The sequence below is a fragment of the Myripristis murdjan genome, chromosome 12 (assembly GCF_902150065.1).
Source record: "Myripristis murdjan chromosome 12, fMyrMur1.1, whole genome shotgun sequence".
Classification (NCBI taxonomy): domain Eukaryota; kingdom Metazoa; phylum Chordata; class Actinopteri; order Holocentriformes; family Holocentridae; genus Myripristis; species Myripristis murdjan.
In genome coordinates, this window is record NC_043991.1 from 20,195,680 (window position 1) to 20,222,981 (window position 27,302).

Sequence of the window (27,302 nt, forward strand, 5' to 3'; positions counted from 1 at the left end):
TGTTAATGGTTTCCAGTGGGTAAGGGTGTGGTCGGCCCAGTTACCAGCGGTGCTATACCCTGACGTTTGGCTTCCCTCAAGCCCTTATTTACTCATAAAAGTGTACTTGAAGGGCTATTCCTGTCTCTTCACTGGTCTGGCTAAGTATATGGTACATGCTCTCTGATACTGCTAATTATATGGACTTAAAGCCCGGGGCAGCACACACCAGGATTTGTCTGTGAAAACACTGCCGTGGCTTCCTGGTTGTGACGGTCTGAAGAATGTGAAGGAGGGATGGGGGAGAGTATCAAATATATATCTAGACAGACAGATCTTAAACGGTCTTTCCAGCATCATTTTTACGATGACATTTTGAAAACAGGTGTGAATGTGCAAACAAAGGTTTTACTTCCCACTTTTATCGAAACTAAAGGTTTTTAGTTACTACAGTTATGCTTGCTGGCTGCTCATGTTACGCATTGTGATTAATGAAATGTAATTCACACGGTCTACATCAACTTTCCAACAAGTCCAAGCATAGCAGCCTTACTGTCGTTTCATTTACTCTGTCAACCAACCAAATTTGCAATTTTCCCACAGAAAGGAAAAACACAAAAACCACGAGCTATAAAAGCATAAGGGATTTCTGCTCCAAACTGTTGTGTGTTAAACACTAGTCTGGGATCCAGTGAATTGCACTGACCCGCTTGGTCACATCAGACTTTTGTCAGACACAAGTGGGTCAGGAATTCAGCTCAGTTTTAATGTCATAGGGTTTTCAATGTACTTGTGTACTGTTTGACATTAAAATAAATTCAGCACCAGCACCATTCGCTGGTAATGATGGGGGTGCATCAAATCACCCCCATCATTACCAGCGAACTGGGCACTCATGCAGTTCAGTCAGGCGGCTCACATAAACATATTTATTGATGCAGTTAAGTGTATGTTATTATTAAGGCATGTAGGCTGTGATCTTGTCACTTCCTGCGAGCACACATCTGAGCGAGCCAAAGACAGTGATGAAAGGAAGCTTCCCCACTGAGGGGTGGAGGTGGGAATAAAAAATGCTGCAGCCACTGAGTCATCTGGCAGCGAGCAGCCGCACAGCAGGAGGGCAGAGAGGGAGAAAGCACACTTGTTGATTTAACAGGCCGCCATATTGAGAGGGAGTGTTTAATGTGAAAGTCGTGAGCCATATGTTGAATCGCAGCGAGAGACGTGTGGTCAAGCTGTGCTGCCGAGTCACTGTTAACAACTAGAAAGACGTCATTTCCACATCACACAGTCGAGCAAATTAAACTTTTGTCACTTTTCATGCTTTTAACTGAGGGTATTTTTTATTGTTTTAATATTAATTTTTGTTGTTGGGGTTATGCACCTTTTTGTGACCAGCCACACCCACCACCACGCTCCCGTTTGGCCAATCAGTGTGAAAGCTTAATCAGCTCCTTCCCTGTCCCATGATCAAGCTTCCCACAAAATGTTGCCATGTTACATGAATCCATTTGGACTTTATGTGCCTTTTTGTGACTGCCGACACCCACCATCATGCCCCCTTTTGACCAATCAGCATGAAAAGTGAATCAGCTCTTCTTTGTCCCATGACTAACCCTTCCACAAAGTTTAGTGCGACTCCGTTCATAACTTTCTGAGATGTCCTGCTAACAAACAAAAAAAAGTTCAATGAAGGAAAATGAGCAACAACAAACAAATACACACACATACACATAGACACACATGCATACACACAAACAAAACAGGGCCAGAATAAAAATGAAAACACTAACAGTAATGGGATAATTTATGATGAATAGATCTGAACACAGGGTCATAATAAAAGCCGGAGTGTTAGAGAGTGTTTTGAGGTTCAATTTCAAACAAGAAACTGACTTTGCACGCTTGACCTCAGCATGACGATGCATCTGTGGGAAAAGGTGGACCAGATCAGAGCAGGTCATCTCTGGTTTTCTGGGGATATCCCCAAAACGTCTGGGCTAAGGTCTGTGGTGTGAAGTTAGAACTGAGGTTAAAGGAAAAAAAGCAAGAGTGTTTGTTGTTCTGAGGATGTGAACCCTGGGCTTTGAGTTTCAAGCGTGAATCCTTAACCCAGAGCTCACAGTGAGACCTGGGTTAATGAGAATAGTGTGAATCGAGGCTAACCTAAGCCCAGCTCAGTCAGCCTAGGGCTAAGGAGGCCAAATGTGACGAGGGCCACTGACGGGGAGCATGTATATGGCGAGGAGCATGAGTGCATTTCCCCCTGCGGCTGTCAACATGTGATGTCTGCATGTGATGATGAGGACTGATCTGTTCTTACTGAGAAGGTCCTGCCCTGTCTGCCAGATATGAACTGAGCCCGTACACAGCAGCACCTGTGAGCTCTACACACACGTCTTTACGCTGATCTGATAAAACCAAGCAATCAACGAGTCAAACGCTGCACTAAAACATAAGAAGGAAAAAAGAGCACGCTGAGAAGAAAACTACTCTTCACTTTAACCCTATGAAACCTGCGCAAATTCACTTGAGGTCTTTCAGGAATAAAGATAAGCAAATTAGCACGAAATTCCAGGAATATTTGTAAAAAGCAGATGGGAAAAAAATTTAATTTGAAAAAAAATTTAGAAAAAAAATTCTACATATTGAAATTATTTGTTAAAATGTCAGATTTCTTGTGCTCAATTGACTGTGAAACCTGAGTTGGTTCACTTCATTTCTTTCAAAAACACAAGAAAAAGGGTGATAAGAAGACTGGCAAGAAATGAACAATCAGCAAAACATTTTTAGTCAAGTCAGACAAGACAAGTTAAAAGAAAATGACTTTAAAAGTAGCTAAAAACAAACAAACAAACAAACAAAAAAAACAACTAGATTTGTTAAATCCCCAAATAATGAAACAATAAGAAAGGACTAAAAGGGATTTTGCTCCACAGAACTAAATTTGTCTTTCATTTCCACTCTTGCTATTTTGGTTGTTGTTACTGTTCATGAGAAGTCCTTGTTCTGTCTGCTGTCACACGTGTTTTTTTTCTCAATTCTCAACTGGAAATCTCGCCCTGGACTTTTAAATGAGGAATAAGAAAAACACCTTCATCGTTGGACAGTTTATGATGTATCTTCTCATGTGGCACCTGACCTGGATGCATCTTGGTTTGTTAAAGCAGTGGTACTTTGTTTTATGTATGTAATGTAATGAACACTGCGATCTGCGACATAAGAAAGAAAAAAGAAGAAGAAATCCTCCTAAAATCCTCCTGAATATTATATCAAACGTTGGTCTCACCTCTCTCCGGTGTATCCAGGGCTGCAGAGACATTGTCCGGTCGACGAGACACAAACGCCCTCGTTGTGACACTGACACTCCTGGGAACAGTTTCGTCCAAAACGTCCCTCTGGACACGGCTGGCCACACACTGTTCCCTAAACACACCAGTAACGAGAGGAAAGTCACACTTACAGGGACCTTTTGACAAGCTGAGCAGGATTTACGCCTTCACTCTGTACATATAGCATGACCTCTGTAGACCTGTTGATTGTTTGTATTCTCGTTCAAGTGTCTTCATAAATATGTTTTATTCGATTTCTGTCTATTTTACATTTGTCATATCTAAAACTGCATGTGCTGTTTTTTAAAAATTTATTTTAATATTCCATTAATAGAAAATAATCTAAAATAGCAAAATAAATAAATAAAAATAATACACAATATATAAAATAATAAATGAATATTTTTAAACACAGAATTATAAATATAGAATTATAGAAATATATAGAATTATAAATAATATTCTAAATATAGATATAAAATAAGATATAATAATATAATAAATGATTACAAAAAAATGTTGTGTATATACATCTATATCTATATACATATATATATAATGCTGTGTCAGTAAGTCTGTTTTCCCACAGAGAATCACAAGAATCAGTAAACTTCAGCCTATCAACAAGCAAGAACAAGACACAAACACATCAATAAATAAAGAAGAGTAGGACGTGTGTGTGTGTGTGTGTGTGTGTGTGTGTGTGTGTGTGTGTGTATGTGTGTGTGTGTGTGTGTGTGTGCATGTGTGTGTGTGATTGTGTGTGTGTAGGCGTACCATCCATCCTGCAGGACACGAGCACTCTCCAGTGACATGGTGACACACTCCTCCGTTCTGACACGGGCATCTCTCCTCACACTGCTGCCCGTGTTTCCCGGGTGGACACAGGTCCTCACAGCTACGCAGCAAAACAATACAACACCCAGTTATTATTCAGCATTTATCCATTTATGGGGTAATATACTGTCCTTTTATTCAATATGTAAGGGACAGGCAGCTATGAGATGGTCTGTTACTGATAATTAATTACCGAGGTGCACTGATGTTATCTCAGAGTGGATTATCCTGCTCATTACACAGCGGTCTACATTCAAATGTGTCGGTGATAAAAGCAAAGAAATTACAATAAACTTTTTCCCAAGGTGGGTGGTGCCGTCCTGTTCATGTATTAAGGTTTCCAAATAGCTCAGATAAGCTGTGACAGTCGGGCAGCCAGCTGGGAGAGGCGCTCACCTGCTCCAATATCACATGAGCCACATTCGCTTCACCTGTATTACTCCACAACAAGAGCTGCCAAGTAACATGTGATTATCTGGCGCCTACAGCTGATTCTCATTGTTGCTTACAAGGGACACGTCTACAAATATGACTTTTGGTTCGGAAAATGAGACTAAAGAAGAAAACGTTCATCAGCGTCACAGAAGATGAGTTGACAGACAGATGGCAGGGCCCTCCACTTTGTCGACAGTTGGCTAAAGGCAACAGTATAACAGATGTAACGTCGCATGGTGCCTGTAAAAAATAAACCCCTCAGATTGGTTTATTTTGCAAAAGCTTTAGTTTGGGGAGCTATACTTTTCGGTGGAGCATTAAAAACGGTAGTAGACGCTTTATTTCTGCGATTTATTTGAGATAAAAACAATACTGCTAAATCAGTGTGTCAGTGTCTCCCACCTCTGACGAGACCAAAGCTACAGAAACACAGGCTGTAAAGCTCACGTGACATTTCCACTGACACTGAAAATTTTATTAGCCAGCAGCTCTGTAGCTCCCTCTGTTGGTCTGTCGGCCAAACTTTGTAGAAACACACACATACACACTTTTTTTTTGCCACGCCCCCTTTCATAACGCCTGATCGGTTCGTCACAGAGCCATGCGGAAGGCGTCAGTGGACTTGCCACGCCCACCCTAGAGCTCACATTTGTTTGGTCATTTAATTGCTCCATAATGTGTGACTTAATTGTTCATTTGAAAGCAGTCATGTGTTCCACCGCAGAGGAGCTGTGACCCTGCCTCCAGCAGCTGCTAACCCCTAAAAGGTTATCAGTGATCTCAGTTTCACCTGGCCTTTAGGGAAACACTGAATACTTTGGCATATTTTTGGCAAGAATAATGGACAAATTTATGGATCTTGGACATCAGCACAATATATCAGCAACGTCAGTTTTGAAATATTTGTACTCGGTAAAGCAACGGTAGCTTGTCAGGTTATTACTTGTGTTAACCTGTTTACATGAACCTTTAATACCATGGCCACAGCCCTCCTTTCAAAAGTGAGGGAGATTTAATGTTCAGGGGTAAGATGTTTTTTTTGTGCATTAAAGTAATTTAACAAATTTGTTTTACTTTTATAGTGCGTATATACGAATACTTTGAAACTAGTAAACAAATTCACTTGTTCCTTGTTTCCTTTCATATCCTGTTGTCTCAAGTCACATGGTTTTAGGTAAACACATGGAAACGTCATAACTGGGCAAGAACAACCTGTTTGGGCTGTCCCAGTAGCACACCTGGTAGAGTGCGTACCACCGATCAATACTCAGTCCTTACCGCAGCAGCCTGAGTTCGAACCCGAGCCATTTACCTTTCCTGTCTCTCTCTACTGTCACTGAAAACCAGATTATTTCAGAAAATGGTCTTAGAAGGGAATTTTTCATGTGAACACAGCTGTTGATCCATGTAAAAGACAAACCACCGCTGAACGCTACGCACATGTGTATGCCTTTCTGAATGTGTGTTTCCTGTGATAACTGTGGCCTTATTTGCACCAGGCCACAGCAGAAGTTTTGATATTAAAGGTTCACCATGAAATTCTGAAAAATATTTGTTTATATAGATACATTTTTTAAATTAATTGTACAAATAAAAAGAAATCAAAACACTGCTTTCTTGAATTGTAAATATGCATGTAAAGAAATCTGCAGGTCCTGCTACTGTAAATAACAGGAAACTGCTAACTTTTCAGTATCGTAATATATAGGATTTTTTTGACTCTCTCAAAACAACATAGTGCACCTTTAAAATGTTACTGTTAGGCTTATAAAACAGACTCCCACACAGGCCAACTCACAAGGCACCAGTGTATCCTGGTGAGCACTTGCACTCTCCGGTCACATGGTGACAGGCGGCACCGTTCTGGCACTGGCATTTCTGCTGGCATCCGTTCCCGTAGGTGCCCGCATCGCACTGGGCCTCGCAGCGCCAGCTTCTGTAGCCCGGGTTGCAAATACAGGCACCGGTGATGGGGTTACACAGGGCGCCGTTCTGGCACTGGCAGCGGTTACTGCAGTGGGGACCCCAGTGGGAACTGTCACACGCTGAGGGGAGATGACAGAAAAAATAAGATTTAGATTAGACTGAGCACAGATTTAGCTACTGAGGCAGGATTGAGTGAAACTGATGAGAAGCCGAGAGTTCCCCCTGTCTGTGATCTCAGTGATGATACAAATGAGTTGCATTTTATGTTTTTATGTCCCTTATATTGATTGATTGTTTCATTGATTGACTGATTGACTGGTTGAAATCCTCAGAGAACACAGTGAGGGAGAAGCAATTTATAGTCGTGCTGAGGCACAGGTATACAATACTAAACAATAAATATGCAATAAAAATACAAAAAAAAATAAAAAAATAAAAAAATAAATAAAAACACCACAAAATCACAATATGAAGCTAAAAAAAAAAAAAAAAACATTGTCACATCAGTTAAATATATAAATAGAGTATGATCAAAAAAATTGTTTTATTATAAAAAAAAAATCAAAATGTCACCAGCAAAGGTGGTTAAAGATAAACAGTAAAAGACAGCCAAATGGGTTTAAAAACAATAACAATGAAAATCAACAGAGATAAATGATAAAGTGGGGTGCCCTCCTCTATGAAAATGCACAGTCTGCCTTTAACTATGGACGCTCCTCCTGAAGTTCCTGTATCTTATGATATTTGTTGTATGATATGGTTTTTAATTTCATTATGGATGTGCTCTTTTATATGTCGTATGATGTATTTTGTCTATTTGATCTAGATATCGACGTGTGTGATGTCAGATTTTGATGGATGGAAATTAGTCCAATCCCTGCTTGTCATCAGCAACAACATATTGTCCTCTTTCAGCTAATTTAGGTTTTGATAGGAGGTGGTGTGGCACCACAATATCAATCAGTTTAGCTCACTTTAACGACTATAAACTTTGGAGGTTGAGATCGAAGCTCGTCCCTGACATCCAGAATAAATGATCCTAAAGGCAGGAGTCAATTATTTTAGGGCATGGTGTGCAGCTAATTTAACCCACATGATTAAGCTCCTGCTGCTGCACTTCAACCACATTCAGACCACACCTCATCCACACAGAGGAGCCCAGCCATGTAGCCGGCCTTCCCGTCATCACGTTCTGCATGGTAGCTCCATCATGCACCCCTGTAACCGCAGTACACTGGTAAACTTGAGGAGAATGTGTTTTACCGCATGTTTATTCTAGATGGCTTTCATCTTGCAGAGAACACGTAAAGAGGCCGCTGCACTCTTATAGCCTGGCAATGACTGGGAGGGGAAAAAAGGGAGTCAAGAAGGTTTATATTGCTTTGACTGCCAAACCTTTCATTACAGGGCCCTACGTCATGGAGATCTATATAAAGCTTTGGGAAAAGGAAGAATCCTTTTTTTTTTTTTTTTTTTTTTTTTGCAGCAAAATGCTCGGGCAGAAAATGAAAGTTCAGACAAGGACATTATCTTATGACCTATATTACGATTGAAAGTACTGACATATTCAGGGGTCACTGACCATTATCTGTCAGGCTTTCAGACACTGTTAGTGCTATACTAAGCTTTGTATTCTTGGTGTTACTCAAGTGTCTTTCCATTTAACACTGAGATGTGAGCTACTACACTCAAAGTTACATTAGAGTGACAAGACGTCCCCATTTTGTGGTAACAATCCCCTGATATCATGCTTTGACCCAAGATTAGAAAATAAGAAAAAAAAAATTAAATAAATAAAAAAATAGCAAAAAGGTACCTCAAAATTTGCACCCAAAAAAGTAAAAAAAATGTCCTTAAAAGCAGCAAAAACTCCAGAGAATAAGATATATTATTATTAAAATAATAAATTTAAATGTCAAGTCAGTGATTCTGGATCAATGTAAGATTTCTTGTCCACTTAAGAGGGCGTATCATTTTTGTTTGATTCTGGAAAACGTCTCCTGTTTTCATTGCTGGTCACAAAATCACAAACGTACCCTGATTTGCTCTGAAAAAATCTGGTCACCTTCAGTTACATGTGACCAGATATAATTACTTTTCAACAGTCGAGCCTCTGTTGAAAGTCACTCAGCCCTAATTTAATCCACAACCAACCATCGGCTTTAGGTTTTTCAGAGCTTCACCCGCTGCATGAGCGTGGTGGGAGTGTGTCTGCTGAAACCATACAACCCCTCTCCTTCCATCATCCAGGCCCTGACGTCTGCGGCTACATGCGTTACTGCAGCGCTGATTACAGAAAAATAAAGAACTGATGAGGGCAGAAACATGGTGGCTGCAGTAAATTATTCTAGCATGTGGACGGATGCTGCCATTGGAGTCGTTACGTGTGTGTGTTTGTGTGTGTGTGTGTGTGTGTGTGTGTGTGTGTGTGTGTGTATAACATGTTCACTACTGCAGGGAGAGAACCTGTTGCCACTTGATCTTAAGGCACATTATCTTTATTTTTTATGTTATTACTATTCTACTACTATTTAGTCATTCATCATTCATTCATTTCACTTCTTCTTTTAACTTGCTTGTCACTTTTTTTCCCTTTTTTTTTGGAAAAAAAGTGAAGTGAATTTGCTAAGATTTCAAAGCTTCCACAAGCATTTAAACCAAAAAGAAAAAAAAAAACAGATGCAATAGTGATGACAGCGGTAAACGATTTACTAACTAACAATTTGCAGGTGGAATAAAAGCTGCTCTTTCCTCCACAGAGGGCACAGGTTCCAGCCATGAGCGGGACGTGTCTCCCCATCCCCCATGTCTGTGTGTGCCCCTCCCCTCCCTGCTCACACACTCATGTTTCCTCCAAGATCCCACTGTAGCCAGTAATAACCCGAATCCTGCTCTTCTGTATCCCTGTTCTCACTACAACAACAGAAACCTACAGTAAGAAGGACAAATATAATTCAAGAAAATGCACTGAACAATTTTAAAATAGCAGATGCCACGTTTTAGATATTATCACTGAAAACTGTGAGATAAACCATCAAAAAGATGTCAAAATGCACAAGTGAAAAAAGTCAGAATCTCAGGAAATCAATCTCAGAATTCTGACTTTATTCTGAAAATTATAACTGTAATCTCAGATTTTTCCATGGCCCTAATCCTCCTCTGTCCTGCGAATGCTGGTTGAGGCCACCACTGAAAGGAAGCAACACCACACGTATACTGGTCTTCATGTGCAAAGCGTGCACAGTAACTCAGTCATGTACGACCATTCTGCCCAGGAGCCATTCAAGCGATTAACAAGCTCTTTTATTTCCACTTGCATTAGCTCCTTTCACTTTGACCTGATAAGGAAAAAAAAGTGCATTTTGCCTTTCCTCGGGCGATCACGCTCAGTGTGCCACAGTGGAGAGGCATGGCATGTAGGGAGAGAGGGCGACAGACAAAGAGCAGGAGATTAGACACACACAGACACACATGTAAAGCCCTCTTACATTCAACTCTGGAATCCTGGTACCTTTGTGAAACCTGACCTAGATTAAAAAAAAAAGGCCAAACTCCAGAAGCCTGGGGCTCCTCATCCCCTTGCCTTGGGACAGACTGTTCTCTTTCATCAGCCTATTCAAGATGCCGTGGCAGGACAAGGGAAAAAAAAAAAAAAAGAGTGCAGTGTGCAGTGTGCCAGGGTTTAATCACATGGCTGTATGTGTCACAGTCTGAGGTAGATGTTCATCACAAACAGAAAAAGTGTCAGGATGTATCATTGTCATACTTCTTGATAAATCCATATTGTTGTCATAAGAATTTTTGATAATTTCATCTGTAAAATATTATCTATTGTCGTGAACCGAAGAGGACTTCTAACTCTTTCATGTGTGAATAGGGACCAGCAGAAATAATCAAATAACACTAAAAACAATATAAATACTCATCACAGCTCACAAAAGGAAGGATTTGAAGGGGGAAACTGTCTGTTAAATGAAGGAAAAACACCATCCAGTAATTTGACCTGCCAGTTGTCGAGAGCTGGCACAGATCTTACTCCCCATCCCCAGACCAGGGAGGGATGTTTTTTCCATCTATTTTGTGATTACCCAGTCTACTAGGCATGGTGTGCTCATGGGAACAGACATACATTTCACAGAGATATGGAGGATTCCTGGTGAGAAAAAACATCTGTAGCCTTCCACAAGTTTTCCACGGCGACTGTACATGTGCGCAAATCTTCCTCCGTGTTTTTATCGTCGCTTTACAAAACCGAAATATCCAAAGCCATCCCATCCAAAGAAATCAAAGCTCCACAAGCACTTCATAAACTGTATTCGTGTTTGAATTCAGTGATTTAACACGGAAACTGACTCAGACTATTTGCGCAAAAGAGGAGCCATCACACAAAATGGGTTCACACCCCGACTAAACCCTTGACCATAATACAGAAAACATCATCTGGAAAGCCTCTTCTCTCCTCATTAGTCACAGTTTTTCTAACAGCTCTGTCACCCATGCAACAATTTTACAACCCATATTTCAACTACATGCTGTAGGATGAGAGACAGGAAATGAGACGAGAGACCGGAAAGCTATAAGACAAAGTTTAATTTATCGCACCTAGAGATGCTTTCTGCTAGCTAAGGTTAAATCTGAAAAATCCTCCACAGATTGCACAGATTGTATGCTACCTTTCTGCAGTCTTTGGAGAGTTAAACAGAGAGAACTCACCAGCTTCGTTACAGGATTAGGATTGGGGTTACTACAAATAGAAACTATAGTCGAATTAGAATAAGAATCTTACATTAATTTATGGGAGGAAAATTGGTTAGATTATAGATTATTAGATTAGATTAGATTATATTAGATTAGATTAGATTAGATTAGGCAGATTTAGATTAGATTATAGTTTTTGTATGAGCAGTTCATATGCACCTCAAATTTACTTGAACTGACCAACAAAGTGAAGAGCTGATAGCTAAAATTTGCTGACAGGTCCTTGAATGATGGTGCAAATAAGCAATAAAGCCGTTATCACTTGATGCTAACAAAATCAAACTACTGTCATAAAAGGATTCTGGGTAGTCATACTGTATATCACTTTGCTGATAGATGGATGTGATGCATTTGATTTGATGGATTGCATGTTTATTATATTGCTGATAACGCACTCAGAAGGAAGTCTGTCCCTTAAACTGACATTGAAACCTGATGCAATGACACCTTTTGATTAGACAGCACACTAGACTCTGTTGTTATTGTCGTCGTCATTGTTATGTTGTTAGTATAGTAGTTATCAATGTTGTCATCTATTATAGTATTTATTGTTTTTGTTGTTCGATGTTGGTGCTACAGTTGTTGTTGCTGTCATGATTGCTGTTGTTGTTTTTAGTAGCATAGTAGTTGTTATTATTGCTGTCATCATTATTATTGATGTATTTGCTGTCGTCGTTGTCAATATTAGCTGTTATTGCTGTTGTCAACATTGGTGTTATTGTTATTGTTGGTAGCGCAGTAGTTTCATTGCTGCTGTTGTCGGTGGTTTAATAGTTGTTCTTGTTGTCATCATCATCTACGGAAGCCCTAAAGGGCCATACATAAATATATTTTATTTCCTCCGTTTTCTCGTGATAACGAGATAATTCCTCCGTTTTCTCGTGATAACGAGATAATTTTCCTCCGTTTTCCCGTGATAACGAGATAAATTTCCTCCGTTTTCCCGTGATAACGAGATAATTTCCCTCCGTTTTCTCGTGATAACGAGATAATTTTCCTCCGTTTTCTCGTGATAACGAGATATTTTCCCTCCGTTTTGAATGAATGAATGAAACGTGATAGGCCTGAGATTTCCATCATACGTGACATGTCATGCTGACTGACGTCTCCTTGGACACATAAAACAGGGGTCACCAATCATGTGCCATGGAGGGCCGAGAGGCTGCAGGTTTTCATTCCAACCAAGACCTCCACCAGGTGATTTCACTGATCACCTCACCTTGTATCAGAAAGGAGGAACTAATCAGTGAAATCACCTGGTGGAGGTCTTGGTTGGAATGAAAACCTGCAGCCTCTCGGCCCTGCATGGCACATGATTGGTGACCCCTGACATAAAGCATAAAGCTATTTCAGCCTGTGTCAGGCCTTGATTGAACAGATAAGTGATGCGGTGATCGATATTCTCCTGCTCCTCTGACATTGCTACACTGACTGATGTCTGCAATGCTTTAATAAACTAGACAATCGCTTTGTTTTCTCGATTTAATTATCTCGTTATCACGAGAAAACGGAGGAAAATTATCTCGTTATCACGAGAAAACGGAGGAAATTTATCTCGTTATCACGGGAAAACGGAGGAAATAAAATATATGTATGTATGGCCCTTTAGGGCTTCCGTAATCATCATCAGTGGTATCATAGTTGTTGTTATTGTTGTGGTAGGCAGTATAGTAGTGGTTATTATTGTTGTTGTTGGCAGTACAGTAGTTGTTATTACTGTTGATGTTGTTGTGGTGGTTGGCAGTATATTAGCTGTCATTATTGTTGTTATTGGCAGTGTAGTAGCTGTTATTATTGTTGTTATTGGCAGTGTAGTAGCTGTTGTTAATGTTGTTGTTTGTAGTATAGTGGCCGTTACTATTGTTTTGGTACAATAGTAACTGTTATTGTTGTTGTTGTTGGCAGCAGCAGTAGTTTTAGGAATATTAATAGTAGTAGTAATCGCAGTAGTTAAGCTCATACCAACTTGAAAACACTGGGATCCAGAACCTGCAGAGTCATAAGAAAATCCTCTTAAGCCACAAAGCTCTCTTTACTCCTCGTAATGTTTCACTTCTTTGCTCTAACTGGTGCCAGGAGCTGCTCTGACCAGAGCATTTTAAAGCAGTTCTGCTCAATAGACACAGAGTGGCACATCTTTTTGTTATACCATCATTGGACAGATTTCATACCAACTTTGTAGGCTTCCCAATAACCAGCAAAGAAAAGCCTCTGCAGTAACAGCTTTATTTCAGCAGACAGGATCTGTGTGACTGCGACCGTGAGAGGGAATCTTCTGCAACAGCTGTGAAAATCAGCTAATCTGAAGCATTTCTTGGGGCACTGCGATGAGTTATGCACTAGCAAATATCTCAGCTCAGAAGTCTATAGCTGTTATTACTGCCTGTTTTTGAAGGTGGGTCTAAATGAATCTGAACAGTGACAAACAAAAACAGTTTTTTTCACTTCTTTTGTTATAATGTCACGGCTCAGCAGAAAGGTCTCCTGAACATCTTGTGTTGTTATCATGTGCACAGCCAACCAAATCACAAGCTTTAGGCCCTAAGGTGATTTCCTACATCATGATTTGACCATCTTTCATGCAACGAGAGCTTTCCACCCTTTCCTGTTCTTGGGCCCCCAAATCAATCCTTAGACATATTGTCGGGACCTGCTGACCCGTAAAACAAAGTCAATACGTCTGACTCTGGTGCTTTTCTTGAGGAAATGAAAGTTATATTACAAACCAGGATGTTGAATGCACAGTGACTAAATGCAGTCAGTGGCAGACAAGATCTCTTTCAGTGAAAACGGAATATAGCGTACATGTGCTGCTTTTTTGTTTGTCTTGCAAAGACCTGGATATCCTACACAGGAAAACACTGTTCCACTCAATGACCCATCTCTAATCTCTCAATATAACAGGATGGAAACAGGTAGAATATAGCCAAAGTCTTTTTCCTCCTGAAAAACATTAAACTTTTCTCAGAATGATGATGCACCTCACACGTCTCTAAACACATGATAATATCTCAGTCGATCAGAGAAGTACTTGTGCTGAGAAAACACACCTCAGCGGTCTAACTAGGATTTATCCTCATGTTGATTCATGGCCATTATATACTGCAGCCACTAATTACATTATACCCCTGGAGTCCTGTGAACACCGAGAATAAATGAGACAGAGCCATGAAAAACAAAATACCGAAGGAAGGAGGAGGGTGTGTATGATGTTTGATGGCCACATTTACATGTACAGTAAACACAACCTTTTAAAACTGGCTCCTCAGCTGATGTATGGTAGGCACATACAGAATAATCTGGTCAGCTCACACTGACTGTGAGAGGTTTGGTTCAGGCCTGGACTGTCTCCCATTTAATTAATTGGCTACTGTAGCATGAAAGCCTTTTAATGCTATTCACTTTTTTTTTTTTACATACACACAGCATTATGGGTACATTTTGATTTTAAACAGAGAACACAAGGATACACGTTCTGTTTAAGTCATCATCAAGCAGAGCTGATGGACTGATGTCTCAGACTCATTTCACAAGCATTTAACCCTTTGAAACCAAAGCAAATTCAGCAAATTAGCAAAAAAATGACCTATAAATTAGCAATTAACAGAAAGAAATTACTAGAAAATTATAATAGTTTTCTAGTATTTTTTTTTTTTTTTTTTGGCTAATTTTCTAATTGTTATAATTCTATATTTTAAATTATGTTACAAGAAAAAAAAATTATAATTCAACCCAAAAAATTGTTAAAATAAATAAATAAATACTTACCACAAAATTATCAATAAGTGTGAAAAATTCGCAAATAATAATAATAATAATATAATAAAATAAAAAGACAGTTCATCTTTTGGATCTACATTGATCTATTCATGTTTAACACTAGGGGCCCCAAATTATTTTTCGCCATGGGCCCCCAAATACACCATTACTACAATCACCATTCACTTCCCTTGTATTAGTGGTAAGTTCATATTTCTCAGGCAAACAGAAGGGGGACATATTCTGTTTAAATATTCTTGGAAAAAAAAAGATGACCACACTGAATCAGAGCATGAGTGAGGCTGCTGTCTAGATAAGTGCCGTCGCAGTGCTGCTGTGTCCTCTGAGACGGCGCTGTGGGGGCCAAGTGGAGCCCCGGGACCCAGACACAACAATAAGCTCCTTTATTACAGGCCTGAAACCCAAGGCAGCAGGGCGCACCCCTTGGGCTCCTCATACATATCAGCATACAGGCCTGAGTGCACACACATTCATGGGCGCAGAGGGTAATAAGCGGAGTTCCACAGTGGCAAAAATAGTCGCCCACAAACAGGCTTGTGTGGAAACACACAGTGACACACTTTGTGGAAACAGTCTGCCGCTTTCCTGTAAACAAGATCTCACACAGTCCAAACAATAGCTATGAAAAACACAAACAAAAATCTTTATATGCTGAAGATTTCACAGCCATGACTCTAACGGAAATGGAGGACATTGGCCTGTCTGAGTCTGGTGGCCTGGAGGTGTGAGTGCCGTTCAGCTTAATGCAAAGACGAAGCTTCGACAGTCTCACAAGACACACAGGAATTCCCCCACTTTATCCACAGCCGCCTATAAAAAGAGCGAACTCGCAGTGTTTTGTGTCAAATCTGCTTTTACACATCAAAGACTTGCCACAAAGCAGAAATAGTAAGACAAAAATCACACCGCACAAGGAATTTTTATGTAAAACTCATCCATCAAGCCATCCTTTCAACTCAAATCATGATGCAGGGAGAGTCCCATCCACTGACTGAGCCTCCACAGGTTCAGCTCGTCTCCTCACATAAAATTCAAATGTTGCTGGTGTCGGCCCTGGACGGATGGGGCCCTAAACAGCAAAAATAATCTGAGGGGCCATCAATAGATCAATGTCCAGAACATGAACAACCTGAACCCTTTTATTCCACCCTCTAAACAAAATTTTATTTTTCATTTCAATTTTTTGTTTTATAATTTATATCTGCAATATCTACAAAATGTATAAACTTCCTGTTTCTGCTAATCTTTTCCCAAAGCTGGAAGAAGTCCCATATCATTTTTAGACAGCCAGTGGTTTCCAGCCAGTGGTTTCCATTCATTCCACTTCAATATGAAAATGAACTTTCAGGGACTTCAACCTTCTTCAAACCAGCATTCCATCACCATAATAAAGTTGTCCATATTAGTTTTCCTAAAAGTAGCAGCACTGTTGTGTCGAGATGACTTGAGTGAAACGGTCCCTCCACCAGGGAAAATAGTCCCCTGCAAAATGTTTGTTTCACACAGCCAATTCAAACTAACTCAAATCAAATTTAATAATGCAGGGATTTTGATCACATGTTGTGAAATCTTTAGTGCCCCCACATAATTTTGTGAAATGGTTTGTTGCAATGTAAAATGTGGATAAATTGTAGTGAATCAGCCAAACATTCAAAATCATTGGTATGGTCCTTTAATGTCTTTACAAAAAGACAGAAATACAAAAAAAAAAAAAAAAAACTGCACAAACTGTGTGTTCGCTTGTGTGAATTTGTCTCTAAAATGCTGACTGCAAGAGCACTGTAAAAATCTGCTTGCTCTTGTAATGTGTTTGACAGTGATATAAATATATATGTGTGTGTGTGTAAGTTACAATGAAAGACATAAGTAAAGCAATACAAAGATACATAGAATATAAGGAGTCTGTTTTTCTCTGAAAGTTCAGTGTGCTTTCGTAGAAAATCCAAGTCTCTCTCTCTCTCTCTCTCTCTCTCACACACACACACACACACACACACACACACACATATACACATACATGCTCACAGACATGCACAGCTGTAAGGACATACCACTGGAGCAGTCAGGCCCTCCCCACCCCGGCTCACACTGGCAGGTGTTGGGGGCCACACAACGGCCGTGAACACACTTCTCTTCACAGTAAGCTGGACACAGACAGAGGAGAGGGAGGAAAACAAGGGGAGAGAGGAGTCAGAAAGCTCTTTAAAATGCACATTTTTGCATTGCATCCCACCCAGTCACCCACTCAAATGAGATACACAGTTTTAAACAGAGTGATACTCTTTCATTGTGTCTTAATTCAATGAACAACAGCACATTTTGCCGTGGGTAAAGCAGAAGTACTTTAACTTAACAAGTTACTTCACAGCACCTGTTTCTGCCATGTATGGGTTCAAAAAGGAGATGCTGAATGGAAAAGTCTGTCTCTCACTGTCAAAACTTCTTCCTCACTGAACAGTTTTGAAAGGAAAATGAAAGCATGGCTGCTAGACAGGGTTCCTCTATAAGTAACATGTGTTCTTGTTGCTGTTGTAATGAAGAAAGTTTTAGTGTTTCATTTGGATTTTAACAGATATCGTGTTATTGGTTTGGTTATTGCCAGTTGTAACTTTTATTATGTTGTACAGATTCTCTGATTTGGACTGTGTTTCTCTATTTTTTAAGAATTAGTGCTTCCAGATTGTTTTAATCAAGTACCGTACAGTGTATGCGGCTTATTAATCAAAATAAATCATTGATCGTTGGTGTATAAAATTCCACTAAATCTGCCTCCATAGAATAAAGCAACCCTTGTTTATCTACTGAGAATCCAAGTTGATAGAGCAGATCTTTGAGTTTAATTCATTTTCTAACATGCAGAACTTGTCACTTCCTCGCAAATATTTAATTTCATCTTAACGCAAAACGAAATTCCCTTTCGGTCTGCCTCTCATTTGGACGTGCCATCTTGCCTCGTCTTGCAACCAAGCGGTCGACAGAGAGGCTTGAAGTATTTGGCAATAACTGGCGCCCCTTGTCCTTGTTAGACTTTATTGATGAGGGATAAAGTGGGGTTATTAATGGCAGCATGTGACGGTCTCTCTCAACAACACGGCCCTTTTACACTCGGGAGAAAGTCTCTTTTCAGCTCCGCAGTCACACCGTCACAATCCTAATTTGAAGCTAATTGCGAAGAATGAAAACAAGCACTGGCCTATCAATCTATCTGCTAGAGCATTAGAGCTCCTCCATCTGTAATATCACCAGAGCTCAGATACAGTGGGGTTTTTTTTGGGGCTCACTAGCAACTCGCACCATGACAACAACAGGCTGAGTGTTGAGCTGACATTTCTTTTTACGACTGCTGTTACTGCAGGACCACATCAGTTGTTGTTTTTGTCGCTGCCCACTGTGGCCACTGTTTTCCTCCGGGCTTCACACCTGTTCCCTCTGGCTGGCTAGAAAGAGAAAGGGGAGGAGTGGAGCACAGTATCTTCATGGGGAAACAAGATCCTCTCGGTGTTTTTGGTGTATCTGTGAAAAAATGTGTTACTGCACAAATGTACAGTCACATTTTCTTTTTTTTCGTCCTGCCAGGCCTCTGTGGCTCCAGTGGCTGCTGTTACAGGCTGGTAAACACAACGTGTGCCAGTGATGGTCATTCAGCCCGACCATGTTTCCTGCCCTCCCACAGCAGGGCAAGACCAGCACTGTGATGTGGACGTGTGCTTGTGTCCACTGTGAGCTGACGCAACAGCCTGTAAGGACAGAAATCTGGTTCATATCAGTTTGATCGGCCTCACCGTCACTTTTCAACAGCTCAGAGCCGTGAGGCCCATTAGGAGGATCAGGCACAATGGCAAGGGCCCCGCCTTCCTCAACACAAAACCTCAACACATGAACCGCTTGAAATGTGAGCAAATTCACATGATTACTCTCAAAAACACAGGGAAAAAACAAGTAGCAAATTAGCAGAAAATTACTGGAACATTAGTTTAAAAAAGTGGGAAAAAACTGCTCTAGGGTTTGGCAAAAAATAAAATAAAACGAAAAATAAATAATAAAATATTTGCAAATAACTTTTGCAAAATTACAAGGGAAAAAGAATCAGAACATTTGTAAAAAATCACTAGAAATTACAAGAATATCAATAGAAAATGAGCCAAGAAAATTCTAGATATTTACTAAGAAAATTATCAAAACTAAGTTTAAAAACATAAGGATATATTTAACCCTAACCCCCATATGAACAGTTAACTTAAAGTTCCATAAATTTGCATTAAAAAAATTGTAAAAAAAAAAAAAAAAAAATTGTAAAAAAAAAAAAAAAAACGAAAGAAAGAAAGAAAGAAAACAAAAGAAAAACATGAAATGACCACAAATCAAAAAACAATACAATTGTAACAAAAATTACAAAAAAATTTACAAAAAAATGCCAAAAAGTCACCCAAAATATCAAAAATAAAAGAACTAAAGTGAATTTTGTTCAGAGAGTGAAATAAAATCTCTCAGGTTGTTTTCAGACCTACACTGATGTCTTAATAAAAGGCAGGGGCCTCCAAAATATTGTTTTTGGCTGGGGCTGTGACATGTCAAGGGACAGCAGTGAATCTGCCCATAAATTGAAACAAGTGTGTTATTTTTTAAATCCCTTGCTGGGCCTGCCGGTGGCACTACAGGAAGGGTCATGGTGCCACCAAAATAGACTGGTTTCCACCCCTAACCAGCTTGAATATTGTCCCCGAAATCCATGGCGATCCACCAAGTGCATTGTGGGATGTGCCCTCCTGGACCTAACTGCTGATCGACAGACCGACACAGTGACGACTCACACTGGTCACTCTTACAGCAAAGCACACACAGCATCATGTAAAACAGCCAAAAATATCAAGACAGTTCCACTTTGGGCGATGTTCACTACTGGCTGTGAAAAAACTGATGAATACAAAGGAACACAAGCATGCCATAGGTCTTCCATCTTAAGTGTTTGAGTCCAACCAGGATGATTTATGACCAAAAGTAGACACCTTTTTCCAAATAACAGCTTAATCACGTATAAAAAAGTGCAAAAAAAGTAAAAAGTGTAACATAAATTGTATGAAGTTTGCTGCTACCTCTTCATATCACTGAACTGGCTGTGGGATGCTTCACAATTAACAAGCAATAAGAGAGCAGTAGTTTCCACAGGCTGTGTAGGTTGACAGGTTAACCAGACAGTGGTGGATCTAGAAATGTTTACATGGGGTGGGAAAGGGGTGGCATGGAGTTTTGGCAGGTGGTGGGTGGATCAGCCAGCCTTCATCTAAATTAGTTTTATTTACTTTGATTGGTGGTGTCATTATGACAATTACCTACAGCTCATAAGAAACCCCCTCAATGAAAGAGACAGACTCCTCAGAGATCCTCTCTACAGAAAGATGACAGTCCAAACTGGGACCAGGACCCGTCCACTTCACACTAGTTGTAGTGAACATCTCTCTTTGGCAGGACTGCTTTACTATGGCAGTGCACCAAAACCTTAGGACATCAGTTGCTATTGAATTTTAGTGAGATGGCCTGTTCATCAAACTTGAAATTTGTCAAACTGTGTGGTGGATCAGTTGTATCTGGGCAAAAAAACACTTACGAACACACATCTCTCCACTCTCATAGAAACCCGGGCAGCACTGGGACTTTCGGCGGTACATGGTCTTCTCTCCTCTGCGATAGGCTGTCCGGTAGCTCACTCTGCAAACAAGAGGGAAGCATGTTAAAGTGATTGATGGATTCTTACCTATACAGTGGCATTTCCTCCTCCATGCATGTGTGATACGTTTGGTCCATTAAAACAGAGTGGATAGTGGTGGTGTGCATCTTTCACAACAAATTTTCAGCTTTGTGCTGCTGATTGAAATGGCTCTGGCTTTTGTGACTGTGAAAGAATTTATGGACCAAACCTGGAGGATGTATTACACTCACATGGACCAGCAAATACCACTATATGGGTAAGAATCCACACCAACACTTTAATAATAAGAAGGAAACATTTAAATTATACAGCACCTTTCATACATGAAATGGAGCACAAAGTCTAGAATTGGGCAACAGCAGACCTGTATGAATCGCTACAATTTTATAAAAAGTTAATATGTGATTCAAGGGTCTGGAATCAGGCTAATGATGTAGCATTCCCTCTCATATCTTATTGCTCAGGGAGCCAACTCTCTCTCTCTCTCACTCTACACACACACACACACCCACACACACACACACATACACACACAACCTCTTCTTCAGCACCCCCAGCAGTCCCCTCCTCACCTGTGTCTGGTGCACTTGAACCAGTTGAGGATGTCTGTGCAGCTCGTGTAATAAATCTGATCGTAGGGATGTGCGTACGACTCCTGGACTGTGACTGAGTAGCTAAACGAGAGGAAGAGAAAGACCAAAGAGAAATCTGTTTATTCAGCCGCCAATGTTCAATCAGCAAGATTCTTGTAAGTCACAAAGCGACTACACCAGGGGTTTTCAAACATTTTCATGTTCTGCACCCCCAAATTGAAGTGATTTTACCCTGGAAAGACCCTGATATGTAAATTAGAACATTGACAAATAGATTTTAAGTTATGAGACTAAAAGATAATGTCAAAACAATCATTCATAGTTTTTTGTATTTTAAGAATTTCTGGTAAATTGTTGTGAAATTAAAAGTGCTCTTTGCAAAATGCCCATGGCTTGATTTAAGTACCATTTGTCTCAACTAACAAAAAATCATGTAATTTGAGTTGTGTGGGTGATGAGAAGCATGTAGTCTAATCCCTCAAATGATATGCTTTTTCCACATCTTTTTGTCAATAGAGTCTAAAAGTCCTTGTGTGATTCAACCCCCAGGCAAATTTGCATCATGTACCTTTCCACTAGTCCTCATTTGCTGAGGACACCCTGGAGGCCCTTCAAGGACCCAGGGGGGTCGACGGACCGCAATTTGAAAACTGGTGACCAACAACAGCTAGTCTAGCCGCTGAGTGCTTTAATAAGGCCATCATTAAGCTGCCTGTGTGCATCGAAGCAGGATTAGGTATCAAACAGTTTCCTCGACCTCCCTGGTTGGCTTTGTCCGGCACTGATCACTGAACGATACCGCTCCGTGCTGTGCGTGTGTGGCCCTGCATTTTTGCAGTGGGAGTAAGACGACGTGGCCTAAATTTGTGACCATTTTATATAAACACTTGAACGATTATGTCTAGCAGGCAAATCAAAAACACAAAAGCTCCCTTGTGACTGTGTTGTGAGCTGTGGCTCTTTTGGAGACACACATTTGACTACAGTTTTAACAGATCAATGAAATCTTCTTTGAAAATGGGAGTACGATACTAAAACACCCAGAGGAAAATGCTTGTTTCAACATTTCATATTTTACTCTTGTGGTGATATCATAAACTGACACTAGTGATGATAACCGCTTTCACTACATGGAGCTTGTGTCGTAATAATTAATAATAAATAATTATCAACTGACTGTGTGGAAATACAAATGTTGCTAAAGATGGCTTAAAAAGTTAATTCATCGATGCCATGCCAACCGTCTTGTTTTCACTGTCTTTTCTCTCTCCCTCTCTCTCTCAGTTTCTGGGACAGTTGCAGCATGCAGTGAAAAGCTTTGAGTGTGTATGCAGCTGTTTCCTCAGATTAGTCGGTGAAAGTCAATATAGCTGGGAAAGCTACCTCCACTTTTGTTCTTTCAGTCTGGCTTAATGGATTTTGAAGCTTCCTCCTAATTTGGAAATCATCAGCTCATTAAAACTTTTGTGATTATTCCAGCGTCCGTTACAATCCAGCAACTTTTTTGAATGGTTTGATGCTGGATAATGTAGTCTAATCACACTACAATCTAGGAAGCTACTAAGTATGTTTGATTAAATATTTTTTATTATAAATTAATCTATTAAGGGCATAGTCCTCATTTACACTTTAAAAACTGTGGTCAAAATGTGTTTGTGGGTTTGTGTGTATCTGTGACAGCAAATGATTACCCTCAAGCACCAAAAGTGATGTTAATGCACTCATTCCAATCATGTATCAACATTTTTTGAAGTGCTTTTTCTTTTTTATTATTTTTATTTAATTATTTCTACCTAAGCAGCCGTAAAAGGTATTTCCAGACACATAAATAGAGAGCTTAAGGGCTCAGTGGTGACCTCTCAAAGTCAAGGAAAATGCAATGTTTAGGCATCATTTAATTGCATGAGATGGTTGAAAGAAACTTCGACTCAAATGCATAGTGAACATTTTTTAAATTCTAGATGTTCAGATGAGAGAATGATGACATAATTCAATGTCTTTTAAGAAAACGGCTTCTTTTTCCACATAGATGTTCAGTCAAATTTTCCAAAAATTAGTCTTCAATTTTTAGATTTAGCAACATTAAAAATGCATACTGTTTCCACTCATCCTCCAAAATAATTTCTGTTGACTGAATCTTAGGCCTCACTGCACAGCGGTAGGTGTGTGGCTGTAACATCTTGACCCTTTGTAGTGTGACTGACCTCTCCCAGTGGCTGCAGACGTTGGGATCCTCCAGGTTGAGGGAGGAAGTGATGCAAGGCAGGAAACAGAAGGCGACAGCCAATAGGATTGTCCTGCTGCACCACAGTGATACGGCCATCTTGGTCAGAGCTACACCTGAAGACATTACATGATTTGGTAAGTCAGCTGTCTGCCTCTCACATGTTTGTATCAGTTCACTGATACAGAAAGGTTTCATATAAACACGCAAAAGTAATGAAATTATTTCTTGTTGTCACATTTTTCTCTGACATGATGTGAAATCATACACATTTAAGAAGCTGAATACAATTTCCAACCAGAACAGCAAACAACTTGCAGTGGATAAAAAGCTGTTGGGGTCAGTGTATTGATGAAGAACTCTTTGACATCTGGATGCTGATGTACACATTAGCTGTTATGTAGCTCAAGAGATTGATTATCTCTACAGTCATGAGGCCTCTGTGACATGATGAAGCTGCAGATACTTAAATGTTAGGATTTGTCTACAAAACATGCATATGTATGAATCAGGGCAAAATGCGTGTGTGCATTTAATTTTAGGATTTATGTTTGCCTCAACAATAGCATGGGAACAGGATGAATTTTCAGCCACCATGAATTTAAATTCTTCCAAACTCAAGAGCTCAACCGCAGGACAGCTGATAAGTCATCTGAACATTCAAAGTGTATGCCAAAATTTGAACAAATTCATAATTTCCTAAATGACTCAAATTTGAACTTCCTCTGCTTACATGAGGGGGGTGGGTTATGTGTACTGTCAAAGACATGACTTGTAAACAGCTAACCAGCCGTCTAGCAGTGAGCGATAATGTGTTGCTATAGATTTAACTCTTTCATGACAAATATCTTTTACTATGATTGTGTACATTATTGTCGCATAGTTAGGTGCTTCATGAAGAGTTAGTTACTCTTTTGAGCATGATTTGGAGGAGCTGTTGGTGATGTGTTTTGTTAATCTGAGCCTTTCATACAGCAAACATTAAGGTGGCTTTTCCAAATTAACAGGGTTTTAAATGTTCACTAAATACAATTTATTTGATACAGTTATACTTTACTATATATATACATATATATATATATATATATATATATATTGATGATGATATATATATTGATGATGATATATATATCATGATATGATATATATATCATCATGATATTGGTGTGCCACAGGGCTCAACTTTGGGTCCTCTTTTATTTAGTCTATACTGATGACTTTCTTAAAATTAGCACACCAGATGGTCTTATGAATACTGATGATACCATACTTTATGCTTACGCCAAAAATAAGAAGAAAGCTGTGCAAAAACTCACAGATGCGATACATAGTGCTATTAAACACTTGTGAGCGTCATCTCAATGTGAGCAAAACTGTGTACATGTGCCATTCAAAGAAGGCTGATACTGATACAAGCTGGGATGTTTTAGTAGCTGGGAAGAGGCTTGAGGCGGTGTATCAATTTAAAGACTTAGGTATCATGTTTGATTCGCAGCTGAAAATAAGGTAAGAAAAAGAATCAAACTGGCATCCATGACAGGACTTACAGGAGTTTAATAAAATTCAACAGGTGGATTGAGAAAAACTGAAAACAGATTGACTCTGTGTAAACCTGTGTTTGTGTCTCAGGTCACTGGCTCTGTCAAGTTGCAACTTTAGAAAGGCAGATGTTCACGTGTATGTTCTTTTGAAATTATCTGAAATGTTAATTTGAAATAAGGAACAAAAACTGAGATCTACATGGTTCCCCATCTTAGGGTTAAACCAGGTTATTTCTGGAAAGCTCTTTGCCTTTGTTTCTGTTTTCTTAGCTTTTTGTGAATGTGAAATCCAGAGGATCTGCAGTCTTTGCAAAATGTAGAACGCTTACACCACTAAGTACATACATGCGTCTTCTACCGTGAACCTTCAATTTGAAAAATTGTGCCTTTACTCTAGCAAGAAAAATGTTTCATTAAAACAAATCAAGGCCATAAAAATGAACCGTATTCAACACAATTGTATCTTTACTGGAGCATGTGGAACCACAAAACCTAAGGACACTTTGCTTTCCTTCACCAGCTGTGGTATTATGTTTACAGGAATGACAGGACTATTCCGAAAGATTGTTGATTCAAAAATGCCCAACGCTTTTTGGGAATTCCAAAGCCTCCTGTAATGACAAGGAGGACAAGGCACAGACCAAGTATTTCGTCTAAGAAGTAAAGTTTCTTTTGCTCGACAATAAAACTAGCAATTATGTCCTTCCTTCAAATAAAAATGACCAACAATGACTGCACACAAACAACGACTGATAAAATACTTAAAGTTAAGGATTGTTGTATCCCCTGTTTCTAGTGTAGGAACATGAGAAACATGACAACCCTACAATAGTTGATTCTCTCTGTGGACTGAACTAAAACATCATAAATCTGTTCCTCATTCATCCCCACTTTGTAGTGGTGGCCCATCGCTGTAGCATAACCCCAAAATGACTACTGTCCCAACTGTTCTGTTTGATTTACATACTATTGCATCTAGCTCTCAAAAATAAAAGGACTCTATGCATTTGGATCACTTGGAGAATCATATCTATATCCAATAATAATAATAATATACTCAAAAATAATAATGGTAACCCTTTCTTCGATTAGTCAACTATATATATTCAACAGAATGCCAGTTGATATAGAAGTTAAATATCAACAAGAGATCAGTAGATTATCAATAAACCATAAATTACACTTCAACAGGATGACTGTAAAGGCTCACTATGGATACCACCCAAGTTCTAGGTAGAATAAGCCCACCAATGCTGTGACTGGTCATAAGAATTTGTTGGCCTGTTGCCTATTCACAAAAACAGGCTTGGCGTAAGCTGTCACCCAATCAGAATCCGAAGCTTAACCATGTGGCGCATCTTGCCCAGAAATCTGGTGGGTTTCATAATAACACTGCGGGCATCCAGCAGTAACGTCAACTAGGTCTACATGTTTGTTCAAATTCAGCAACACATACAACAGAATGTCAATAGATATGTCAGTATGTTGCTGAAATATAATTTATGGTTTATTGATATTCTACTGATCTCTTGTTGATACTTAATTTACACATCAATTGACATTATGTTGAGTATCTATAGAAGACTGTCCAAAAAAAACATGACTTTATCGTTAGGCTACTCAGTTATTCAATATTTCAAATTTGTAGTTTACAGACACATCACAGGTCATTTCTCATTCATATAAACTGCATGAAAAAAGTAACTATTTATGAAGAAAATGCACATCATGGATGAGTGGATGTTAAAACATTTGTGTAATGCCTCATACATCCACAGACACACTTAACTCCTCTGCTGCTCTGAATACTTTAAATTAATGATTTTCCTTCCTACCAGGTGATTGTTTTAGGAAGTGAAATGCTGTTAAAGAGAAAGTGTGTGTGTGTGTGTGTGTGTGTGTGTGTGTGTGTGTGTGTGTGTGTGTGTGTGGCATACTGTGTAATACACTACTTTCTTGTCCTTTTTTGAGCAGATAACAAATAAATAAGTAAATTATAATTCAGGTCATATCTATATATTCAAGTAGAGTCATTTGATTAATGTGGTGATTGCAACTGGTTGTGATCTACTGATGTCTCGAAGCTGAAGTGAATACAGGGGCAAGGGGACATGTCTTCAATTTCTACAATTCAGGAAAACCAAAGCCTTGTTTGTCGTGCACCCCCGATTCCCCCCTTCCCCTCTCTCT

At 39.5% G+C, this 27,302-nt stretch overlaps 1 protein-coding gene across 1 annotated transcript in view; it reads right to left on the minus strand.

Annotated features, from left to right (window-relative positions):
- megf10 (multiple EGF-like-domains 10) overlaps positions 1-27,302 on the minus strand; it is a 58,238-nt gene that overhangs the window by 20,849 nt on the left and 10,087 nt on the right. Inside the window, exons 2-8 of the mRNA XM_030065415.1 lie at positions 23,552-23,687; positions 21,327-21,428; positions 20,653-20,753; positions 17,099-17,191; positions 6,382-6,628; positions 4,089-4,209; positions 3,269-3,405 (exon numbers count right to left, since the gene is read on the minus strand). Of these exons, the coding sequence (XP_029921275.1) occupies positions 3,269-3,405; positions 4,089-4,209; positions 6,382-6,628; positions 17,099-17,191; positions 20,653-20,753; positions 21,327-21,428; positions 23,552-23,670 (920 nt within the window). The 5' untranslated portion in view covers positions 23,671-23,687. The remainder of the gene's footprint in view (positions 1-3,268; positions 3,406-4,088; positions 4,210-6,381; positions 6,629-17,098; positions 17,192-20,652; positions 20,754-21,326; positions 21,429-23,551; positions 23,688-27,302) is intronic.